At 34.3% G+C, this 12587-nt stretch overlaps 1 protein-coding gene across 1 annotated transcript; it reads left to right on the forward strand.

The window, feature by feature from the left end:
* Window positions 1–219: 219 nt before the first annotated feature.
* On the forward strand, window positions 220–2328 carry LOC149000165 (putative F-box protein At5g55150). Its single transcript, XM_089139134.1, has 2 exons — window positions 220–238; window positions 1193–2328. The coding sequence occupies exons 1-2, from the start codon at window positions 220–222 to the stop codon at window positions 2326–2328; spliced, it is 1155 nt and encodes a 384-aa protein (XP_088995260.1).
* Window positions 2329–12587: the final 10259 nt, after the last annotated feature.

Below are 12587 nucleotides of genomic sequence, written 5' to 3' on the forward strand. Positions count from 1 at the left end.
AAACTTTTCTCCACTGGATTTGCTTTTGGTTGGAACTTAGAACTTTGTCATGTCTTATCCTTGGCTTTGGAACGTTTTCCCTAAATCTTTTACGTCTTGTTCCACTAATTTTTCCTATCTATTGTTCTTATTGTGTTTTGTTTGTTTTACTCTCTGTAGAAAAAGAGGCTTAAGTTCTGAATTGAAAAGGCTTGAAGGTCATTTTGGGTATTTCTAATAATGGAACCAGTCCATTTTGGTAAACTTCAACCTAGTTTTATTGTATTTTGTGTTGCTGAAAATATTTATTATTTATGAATGGCATCATTTATCATTTTCTTAGTTATGAATTTTAGTGATTATGATTGCCTTTCTATTTATCAATGCAATTTCGGATCGACTTCTAAAATTTTTTATTAAAATATCTTTTTTATAAGAAGAGCACAAAAATAACATTAATATTACCCTTTGGTTTAGATCTTTTTGTTTCAACTTGGCAATAGCTTTGTTGAAGCCAAAGCCTAAAATGTTGTATTATACGTTCATACAAAACCCTTGACTCATACTTAATGTTGAAGTTATTTTGTTTTTGTTTTTTGTTTTTTTATTTACAAAACACATGTTCAAATGTCATATTATTAATCAAAATGAGTGCTTTTGGAAACTTGTTATAGCAAGAATCTGCTGGAAAAGGGTAAAAATCCGGAAATTCTAGGAGCACACTACGAGCAAAATGGCTTTATCTTGGTGTAATCGAGTTGATATATCTAGATTCAATCAAGTTGGGCTGCCTTTTATATTGGTTTAGGTTGAAATCACAATGGGGGCATTTTTTTTATTTTTATTTCACATACCTATCTTGTCTCACTCCCATGAAAAGAAAAATACTTGTGAGATTTCATGAATTATTATTGTTTTATGGTTGCAACTCTTCAAAATTTCGTTATCGTTAACTCAAGGACTCTTTTTTACGCTTACGCTTAATATCTTTTGTGGATTAGACAAGAGCAAAGAAAAAATGAATTTTAAATTATTAGTTCATTATTGACATTTTTTTATAATTAAACTATGTACTATTAAGAGTCTATCAAATTGATTACGCATCAAAATACTACCTTACTAATTGGGTTACATTGTTGCAAGCGTTCCTCCATTTGAAGTGTCTTCATTTGTTTGTTAAGTGATTGCTTGATCCTTGCTCTATCTCTTGCAGATGGTTTTAAAAGAAATGGGAAGTGCGTCGAGGCTAACTGGTCTAACATGTTGGAGGACCTCCTTAAGATTATTGTGGGGAAGCTTAGTTACATAGATTTTGTTCGATTTGGTGCCATTTGTCAATCTTGGCGATCTATTATTATGGGTATGGACCACCATTCAACATTTTCCGATCCATGGTTGATGCTTCCAGAGAAGGAAGGCAATAGCATGGTTCGTAGCTTCTACTATTTATCTAGCAAAAGGGTTCTTGAATTTAAGCTACCTGAAGCTCATGCAAAGCGTTGCATTGGAGCTACTAAAGGGTGGTTGGTGATGGTAGATAAAACCTTATCGGTCGACATGTTTAATCCAATTACTAGAATCCAATTTAAGCTTCCACACCAAACAACACTCCAGGATCAAGAGGGTTATTTATCACAAGGTTTCACAACAGAAGAAATGCGTAATGTATTCATAGAAAAAGTTACATTATCATCTAATCTTTTTAACTCCAGTTATATGGCTGTGGCCATTTATTCGGACTGGCAAAAGTTGGCATTTGCTAGAGTTGGGGATGAAACATGGACAACCATACCATGTAACTTTACATTTTTTACTGATGTCATATACTATGAGGAACAATTTTATGCCATAAATTATGAAGGGTTTCTTGTGTCTTGTGATATTGGTGCGCATCTGAAGACTACAATAATCACAACTACTCCTATGGAGAAACGATATGGAAAGAGGTATTTGGTTGAATGTTCTGATGAGTTATTACAGGTTTTAAGAGAAGTGGAGTTTGCAGATGATGGTGAATTTCCTTATTACAGAACGACACAATTCACTGTTTTTAAGCTGGAATTGAGCAGCAAGTTGTGGGTTGAGATTAGAAGTTTGGACGAGTTTTCATTGTTTTTAGGTTGTAATTCTTCTTTCTCATTTTGCTGTAACAATTATCCAACAACAGGGGTTAAGAGGAACTGCATTTATTTCACAGATGATTATTTGGAAGGACATCACGGGTCTGATGGGACTTCAGCTGGCAGTGACAAGGGAATCTTTCACTTAGAAGATGGACATGTTGAGCCCCATTATCCTGGCAATGGTTGGCACCGTTTCTCATTACCAATTTGGTTCACTCCAAATTGATGATTGATTAACCCAACAACATGGAAGAAGTTAAATTCATTTTGTTTTGTCAATGGTTTGTGAACTTTTGTGTAACCATAATTTAAGATTACTTGTATGAAAATATATTTATGATCAATTTTTTTTGTGTTCTCTACCTATCATTTTGAAGGATATTTTTTGGAATTTCTATTTTGTCCTTTGAAAAAGAAAAAGAAAATTTTCTATTTTTAGATAAGAAAGTGTAACCGTATGTCGAATAAAAGCTTCTACAGATCAGATGGAGGCTGGTGTAGCATACAAAGTGAGCTCAGACAGTCATGGGCAAAAGGGATTTTGGGTTATGGAATGAAATACAACTTAACTAAGGGGGTAAAATGGATATATTACCCTTATAAGGGTAATATAGTCATTTTGCGGGAATGGATTGTTTTGTTGATTTTATAATTTAATTTAGGTTATTTTATATTTTGAACCTCATTTCAAGGGGTGCATATAAGGTGTGATTGTTTGTGGAGATACATAAAAATAGCCAGCTTCTTTGAAGGGCACGGTTAATAGAATGGTTAAATATCACTTACCTCCCCTCTTAGTTGAACAAATAGCACTTAGACCTCTCTTAGTTGGATGATGTCACTTATCTCCCTTTTTATCTAGCAAATATATCAAACGCCTCCTCTCTATTAACTTTCTTGGTCAAGTTTAACTTTTACTGTTAAATATCTCCCTAAAATCTCAAACTACTCTTGGCTGAAATCATATTTTTAATGTAAACCCTAAATCACCTTCAATTGATGTCATTTTTAAGACCCAAAACACTCTTAATTAACTTCGATTCTTTAATTTAAATGTTAAAAAAAATAAAGAAGAGAGAGAATCGACGCTTCATCTTCTTCAACCAAGATGTATCAAATTAAATTGTATTTTGATATCAAGTAGTACGTGTTTTTTTAGTTGTTTGATAAAAAAAATTTCAAAAAATGGTACATTGGAGTTTTAATACTTATAGATAATTTGGGTTTTAACTTTGCTATTTTGGTTTTTAACAATTATTTTAATTGAGGGTAATTTAGTATTTTAATTGTTAGGATGATTACGGTAATTTAGGTTTAAACTAAAAAACTAATTTCAGCCAAGGGTAGTTTGGGGTTTTAGAAAAAAATTTAACATGATATATTTGCTAAGTAAGAGGGGAGGTAAGTGATATTTACCATATAATTTTTTATTTTAATTTAATCTGAACTTTTGGATGTAACTGATAAACATGTGTCATTCATCCAGAGGGAAATGGATCGGATAAAATTCCCATGGTGACTCAGTTTGCTACGGGTTCTTTGAAGACTGTAACTCGTTTTAACTTGGTTGCCTTTAGCCTAGTTGTTAATAGTGAGGTTCCTTCGTCCTCTTAGGCTAACATAAATTCTCATTGGCAAGCTGCCATGCATGATGAGTTAAATGTTTTGGTTGCTAATGGGACTTGGGTTTTGGTGCCTCGCACCTCCACTCAAAACCTTATTGGTTGTAAGTAGGATTTTCATATTAAACAAAAACACAATGGGACTGTTGAATGATATAAAGTGAGCCTAGTCGCTAAGGGGTTTCATCAGTGACTTGGCTACAACTTTAGTGAGAGTTTCTAATCCAATTATTAAGCTAGGTATAATACATGTTGCACTTTCTTGGTTATCACTCATGATTGGCCTATTCGGCATCTTGACATGTCCAATGCCTTCTTACGTGGCGATCTCACTGAGTTGGTGTTTATGGACCGGCCTCCTAGTTTTGTAGTGCAATGCCCAACATCTTAATATATATATTATTGATTTAACTCTGTGTTGGAACGTTCTATACCTACGATTATTAAATGATTACTGATGATTGGACCACGTATTTAGATGGTTTGTTTGATGGTTTAACCAAGGGACTCTAATATAATTAAAGCACCATTCAAAATAGAATTGAACTTCAAATCTTTGTTTTGGTTGAAACCCAGTATCGCTTGTAAACCCCGTATATAGTGTAACTAGACTGAACCGAAATAATTTTCTAAACCCTAAGATACCAACAATTGGGTCTTTGATTGGATCCCAAGCAAGAAATTAAAGTAGGTCCATGAGACCATAACCAAAAAAAATCTCACTTATGAAGGTAAAAATCCTATTCGATTCCTTTATCATTAGTGTCTTGAAGCTATTTAGAGGTTGAGATGGTATGATTTTTCAGTTTCATTGGATGCATAAGGTAGCAGTGATAATTGAAAAAAATGAATGTAAATCAAGTGTTGTCAAGTAATAATGAAAATTATGCTTTTCTCTGTGTTAATGCATCTGCCATGATTATTGATACATGAAACCAACAAACATTATTAGCGTGATGTTCATTTATAACAACTCATCACCCAAATTGTAAGTTATCTATCTCACTAATTTTTGTATTTTCTCTTAAGGTGAAGCAAGAATTAAAAGGAAAAATGAATATCATGATAAAACTCAAAATCAATGTTTGAGAAATTGGAGGAAATCAATTAGAGATAAAAACAAGTTTAGTTCTAACTTGTAATAATATTTTCTACTAAATTGAGCGAAAGAAAGTGACTACAGAGATCATTCAGGTAAAGAGATCGATATAGAAATATACAAAATAAAATAAAAAATAAAATAAAAGACAAATGTGGAAATTTCTAAAACTTTGATACATAAAATTGTTAGATGAAAGATAAAAGTTGCTTTGATAGATTTTTATTTATTTTTTCATTGTGGTATGAATGAACGTTAATATACTCTTTCATTCTTTTCTGTTATTATATTGCATTAATGGTGGAAGATTACAATGGGGTTATCCATCAGCATGAAAAGGGCTCACTTAGAAAGAAATCTGGTCTTTCTAAAAGAACGGTGAAATCAAAAAATGATGGTGCAAGTGGAACACAGAGAAAGAGTGGACCGGTGATGGAGGAACTTAGATGGTATGAATTAAAAGACCAAGATTTTGGTTTTGAAATTATTTTAGATTTTCTTTTGTTCTTGCACTGTGTTTGCACCATGTTACTCTGAAAGGTTCTATGAGGTCTAGTTGTATTGGTGCAACTAATATTGCGAGTTGAATGACTATGATTATCTTAAATGGTGTTTATTTTGAATTTCTGCATTATTTTTACTTGTTAATTCATCCAATAAATTTTGATTTGCATTATATGTACCATGTACCTAGGTCAAACTAGGTACATTTCCTCATTCTCATCATTTAAGTTTATAATTTCAAAACTATGTACTTGTCCATTTTCATCTTCTAATCATTTAATTTTACAATTTTTCTTAAAATGTGTAATGGATTGATTCTAATTTTTCATTTATTTCTTTTTCTATTACTAGGGGCAGAATTACTAGTTGCTAGTGTCAAGAAGTCCATTTATTTTTCAGTTAAGCAGAAGTTAATCAAAAGGGTCAAGATCACTTCGTGCAATCACGAGACAAAATGAATTTTAGAGGTGTGAGCATTGGTGATAAATGTATCAAAGACACCCTACAAAATTGGAAGATAAAAGCCCTGATCCTGTATTATTATTTACGTAGTGAGGGACTAAAATAGCCAGAATGTTCATTTTCCCTTTCTTCTTGTTGTTGCAAAATCTGCTGCTAGGTTTGTCTGATTGCACAAATTATGCAGGAGAACATTCACATAGTAAGGGTCGAAATCTCTCTTAGTTCTACAGTATACCATAAAAAATGTGGTCTCCAATTCAAAGAACTGAATAGCACTCTTTTGAAGGGAAGGAAAATCTACCCGTTGTGCTGTGGACTTAGGCTGATGTGAGAACTGGTTTCTCATACAATATGTAGTTCTTATGGAAAAAACCCAGAACCATGGATCAGTAGCTAAGGTCCTTAAACATGATCATCATTTGTTTGGCATGCGTTGCAGGTCTATAAGGTATTTCTTTGATGCCTCTTGCAAACCCTAGACCATAGGACTCGAAGCGATAACCTAGCAAAAACAAACACCATTGCCATTCCAACTTGACGAACTCAAGAAAAAAAAATTCTGGAAAAGAAAAATAAGAAATTTTAATAAGTTGAATACATGCACCATTTTACCTTATTTCCAATCTCAAGTACTCTAAACCCAACATCTCCTGATGAACCTTGACCTGAATAGCTCGTCTTCCAGCGTCCCTTGGAACGTCTGCATTCATCAAAACCGTCTGTTGGTACTGGCAGCATGTAGAGAATCTCATCGTTCACATTAGGGCTACAATTTTTTGGCAGCCTTACTTTTTAAAATAAAGGATTTAAAATTTTAATTAATGTTATTGAGGGTTTAATGGTTGAAAACATTACTAATACGTTTACTTTTTGCCCTAATGTCTCTTGAATTTTATTTTTTTTTCATTTATATAACGAATGAAAAACATGATTAATGAAAAACTACATGACTTATGATATGCAAAGTAAAATAGTTTTCCAAAATCAAAACCCTAATCCTGATCATAAATCCTTAAAACATTCTCTAATGGGACAAGTTCTTAGTTCTAGCCAGGATACCCATGATCTTCTAATCTTATAATGCCCCACCTCAACACCTACTGTCAACGTATTAATTTTCTTTTTGCTGAATGGTTATTTGAATCGAAGGGACTGAAGAAAAGAATTCACAGATGGAAAGAAAACCTGACAAATCCTAATTAATACATGCAATGAAAAAGCTAAGTATCACCCACTCCCAACTTTGGCAATGTCTTCGACTGGAGGAAGAAAATCACATAACTTGAAAGAAAAATTTTAAGCATTCAGATCGATTCTCACCCATGGTCCTAAGAGGTGGACACTGTTGTAAAGCCCGAGCCTCGGAAAGCTCAGAAAACTTCTAGTAATGCAAGAGAAGCCATCAAAAATCTTATTGAATGTGGTAAAAATTTTTGGCATTGAAATAATTAGCAATTCCTCCCATTTTGTAAAGATAAACAAGATGTATTTTATTGTAACTCAACCGTACCAAAAGAAAAGTGCAACACCAATAACTCCACGAGAGATATTTGTAGAACAACTCCATTGACATTGTATCACTATAGCTGTAGGGTTACAAAATTGATTCACATAAAAGTATCCCAAAAATATGGGTGGAAACTTAGAATAACTCTTCTTATGTGTTTCTTTGTTTTTCTTTCTTTTTCCTTCTCTAACGGCCGATGTATTAAAATTAGATAAATAGGGCATCAAAGTGCTGGGGGGACCCTAGAACCTTCCCCTGCATAGAGGACATCCTCTATTAAATCCAGGAAACCTTAGTCACTCCATCTTCAATCTAGGCAATCTTACTGCATCTCCTTATGGTTTCATGACTTTCATCCTAATCGTCTCTGAGCAATTTGTGACACAGTTGACTTAGAGTTTATAGTTGACTTTGCCAACCAATAAACCACTAGGTTTGCCTCGCAAAAATAATGTGACATCTTCCACTCAACCCCATCTAGATATTCCTTAATATTCCACCACCTCTGTAAGACATTTCAAGGAATCCTTAATTTGTTGTTGGAGCCAATACTGCTACCACAGAGTCAGCCACCACCCGAAGTTTATCTACTCTTAGCTCTTTGTCCGCTTTAGGCCACACATTATTTCCACCACCTCTTCAATAAAATTCAAGCAGACTATGAAATAAACCTGAAAGGTGTCCCTCACTCTTGAACAAGCATCTCAAAACATGCCATCTCAAAATCCAACCGAACGAAACCGTTAAAATTCAATTTGAGCTTCAATTCTCTAATATATTTCAAGTTTTACTTACATTGGGTGCCATCAAAACACCAAAATGAAAGCATTACTACTTATTAATTATTTTTAAAGCAGGATATTTCTATATATAGGGAACGGGATGAGGGTATTATATATGCCGTTCGCAAAGGTTGAACCCACAACTTTGTAGTGATTTTTTACCACTCTACAAACCCTACGTTGGCTATACTTTATATTTTTATTTGTTGTAATCATAATATTTTTTGGGTGAGACTGTAATCACAATATTGATGGAAGTAGTTCGAGGGAAGACTTACCCCCAAACAAAAAAAAAAATTTAGGGAAACAGTATGTAGCATTAGGATATAATACATTGATCTTTCCATTAAAAAAAATAAAAATAAAGGACATAATACATTGATCTGATTCAAATCTCCATTAACATGGAACAATCTAAAATCCAGACTTGTTCTGTCCTGATTTGATGAAAAATTACAATAAAGACCTTCCTCCACCACCAATCCTCTCCTCCACCGATCTAACAGACACCCATGAAAGACCAAACCAGCCCAGCACTACCTTCCACACATTCACAGAAAATGGACAACTAACAAACGAAAAGGTTCTGTCCTGATTTGTTTTAGTTCTTTTTCACGCTCGACATTTTTTCTTCTCCGATCCTTCATGGAGAATTTACATTCACACAGCTACAACAACCTCTCCTGAGAAGAATGAAGTCAATCTGCAATTCAACGAAAGATTGTTAATAAGGGAAGAACCACAATAGCAAGAATAAGCTAAACAAATTCGTTACTTACCAGTTGAAGTAACCCAAACTCCAGTGCAATGAAAACCTCCGTCCGTTTGTCCTGAAACACCAACCAATAAAGACAATCGAAAAGGTTTGAAAAAATAATTACTACTTGAAATAATTCACAACTGTCGCCAAACTGATACATACACCATTAGAACAATAATCTTCCACTCAGAACCTGATGTCAAAGTGGTTTGTATTCTTCATTTCCTCTTCTAGCAGAGCTAGAAAGACATTATTCTCAATCCCAAGTGCTCTAAATCCAACGTTTCCAGATGGAACGAAAACGCTAAATCTCAACTCCATCTCTCTCTCTCTCGACTCCATATGTGCGTCTCTGTCTCTGTGTCTCTGTGTCTCTGTGTTTTTGCGTTGAGCAAGCTTTATAGGAGCCCAGATAACATCTTCTTAGATCCAAACCGTTCGTCAATGGCATCATCTCCAAAATCTCATCGTTAATATTAGGGTTATAAGTTTTTCTTAGCTTTAGCACTTGGTAGTTGGTGAGGGCAAGGGTAATATTCATACTGGCTTACATGACTATAATAAATATAGAGAAAAGAGATAAGATCAAATTAATATTAGAAGGGTCTTAATGCCTGAAATAATTACATTTATTACTTTCTTTATTTCTCAAATTCAATTTTTTCATCTCTTATGCGTTATGACAATAATTGTAACTTAAAAAATCTGAAGCATAATGATCTGTCAAAGCAAAACGGAGTGGAGAATAGAGAGATGGTTAAAACTCAGACGGAATAATATAGTATCTCTTGATATTTTGACTGTGATATGGATGAACCCTAGTTCAAAATTTTGAATTTTGAGAACTCAGATGGAATGTGATAAGGCTCCAGTTGTTGTAATCGTTCCCTAACCTGTGAGGGAACCCTGAATACCTAAGACTTATTGTAGAGAGGAATGTAATATGTATTTCAAAGAATAAGAAGTAGAGTATAGAAGGTATTTACAGAAGGTATTTACAGAAGATTACAGAATGTAAAGAACTAACTGTATAGCTAATGTGTAAAACTAACTACAACAAACTATATACTAACTGTATGCTGACAATGTATCCTTAACATGCCCCCTCAAGCACAACGGATCCATGATTGTAAAATTGTCCCGAATTGATAAAAAACGTGGATGAGATAAACCCTTGGTAAGTAAGTCTACCAATTGATCAACGGAAGAAACACAGCGAACAAAAAATTGTCGTGTGGCTACAAGATCCCGAACAAAATAAAAGTCAATCTCAAAATGTTTCATACGAGCACGGAAAATGGGGTTTGCAGGCTGTAGGTAGCCCCAATATTACCACACCAAATAATGGGGGCCGTAGGAAGAAATATATCAATCTCCTGAAATAGAGAGTGAAACCAAATCATTTTCAGCAGTAATAGCACGATACTCAGCTTCAATACGTAGAAGAGCGAGAAACAGTACATTGCTTGTAGATCCCCATGAAACAAGATGATGGCTAAGAAAAACACAAAAACTAGTCGTAGAGCGGCGATCATCAGAACAACCCGCTCACTCTGCATCAGAATATCCGGCCATAGTCATAGAAGAAGTCGAGGAAAAATATATACCTTGGGTAGAAATACCCCGAAGATAGTGAAGGATTCGCTTGACAGCTCCCCAATCCTTCTTGAAAACCCTACTACGAGAGACTCAGACCTAGAGGAGCACCATTTATTAGAACATGGTCGATGGTAAACCCTTTGCACCTTGCACGAAAAACCAAAAAGCACGATTGTGGAAACCCATTTTAACTAATTTTGCTTGGGTCATGCGCATACCGTACGTCAAGCGAGATTCCGGACCATCATATCCAAAATCTCAGTCAAAATTTAATCTCGACTGTTGAATTTGAATGGCCGAGATCGAAATTTCGATCTAACGGCCCAAAATTCTTCACTTAACCATCATGCGTATTAAATGCGCAGGACTGAAGCAAAGTCCATCTTTAACAAGAGTTTCTCAATACAACTCCACTCTAGTTTATCATATACTTTCTATAAATCAAGCTTCATGGCTGAAAACTTTCTTATTTTTCTCTTAGCTTTCTGATAATGAAATATTCCATGTATCATGCAATACACATCAACAATAGCAATTAATGTCGGAAAATAACATCATTTAAAATTAAGGACCCATTTGTAACCCATCAAATGTTTCTACATGAAGAAACACTAGAAACAATTTTGAGTGTTTCTAGAAGACAAAACACTATTATAGTGTTTGATTAAACTTGCTTTTAGAAGTGAAAATAGTATCAGCATATCTTAACTGGGCTTTCATGTTTAGGCCGCCAAATTCTATGAATACCCCTCTTTCAAATTGTTTCACGTAATCCCACCCAATGCCCAATTTTTGCTTCAAGAAATAGACATAATTGTTTATAAATTTCAATTTATGGGTTAAAAATCACCTGAAATGAAATAATTTTTTTATATGGTGTTCAACAGAGTTTTTTTTCTTTTTTCTCAAAGCAAAAACACCAAAAACTGTTTTTCAGTGGATTATCAAAAGGATCTTAACTTTATGCAACCAGCAATAACCTGACTTTAGAAGCAACACAACACAACACAAAGCGATAAGCCTAAATTACCCTGCAAAATCTAGTTTTTGTAGTTTGGATATCAAATATAAAAGGTTTCACTTACTTCAATGGTTAGAGAACTAGTGCCCCTCTCCCCCCCCCCCCCCTAAAAAAAAAAAAAAAGATCTGCATACTACTAAAAAAAATCCTTATTATGGAATCCTGGGGTCTGACTTAGTTGTCACTCTCTTTTCTTTTTTAGTATGAAAGAAGAAAAATTATGTTACTTCGAAGCATACTTACATATTTTGTTAACATCCAAAATATCCAAGCCATTCCAACTGTCTACGGAGGATTTGAAAGCTAAGTTAGGGAACCATTCTTTGAGCGCAGGGGTTTATGTAGTTAATTCTACCAAAAAGGAGACTTAATTTAATGGTCATCCCTTTGTTTTGGTTGCAGGAGTAGATCAAATACTTCTTCCTCATTGTACTATACCTCTATAAGCTGATTCATAAAAAATTGACCTGATCTATATCAACATGTTACCCATAAAGCAGTGCCGCTATATCAATTGTTCCCTGTCCCTTGTCCTCGGAGTTGATATATTGAATGTGTCCTTCCCAAAATATCCCACACTCCACTTGGAGCTTTTAAGCTGTGTGTTAAGTACTCTTGCACACATTAAAATGAATGAGTGAAATGTTTTTTATAATAGAAATTGACTTACATAAACATGGAATTATCTTATTAGTGGACAGTTCAGTTATTTCCTAAAGGTTTAAGTTTTTAAGGTCCCCTGGCATTAAGTTTAACTCCCTTACCCATTTTGAAACATTGCATCAAACTTTTGTGGGGTTTGGGGTCTTGGCTCGGACTGATCTTATCACTCATGGGTTATTTCAGTAACTGATAATAAATGGAATTGTGAACTAGAGTCAAGGTCACCAGCTTAACAAGGTCAGGATCAGCACTTCAGGATATTCAGGTTCATGGGTTACCCTATTCTAGATTTGTAGTGTTTGGAAAACTGCACTTGGTTTCCATTTGAACAATAACAATATAAAGGGGGAGAGATCAGCAAGCATTCGAACTATCAAGATACCTCCCTAATTCTTAACAATTCCAAAATGAGAAACTTTTTCTTGTACATACAGGATTGAGGTTTAGACTTTTTAAAAATTAGGAT

This window comes from Hakea prostrata, chromosome 11 (genome assembly GCF_041222555.1).
Source record: "Hakea prostrata isolate BN-2017 chromosome 11, UWA_Hpros_2, whole genome shotgun sequence".
NCBI classification, from domain to species: domain Eukaryota; kingdom Viridiplantae; phylum Streptophyta; class Magnoliopsida; order Proteales; family Proteaceae; genus Hakea; species Hakea prostrata.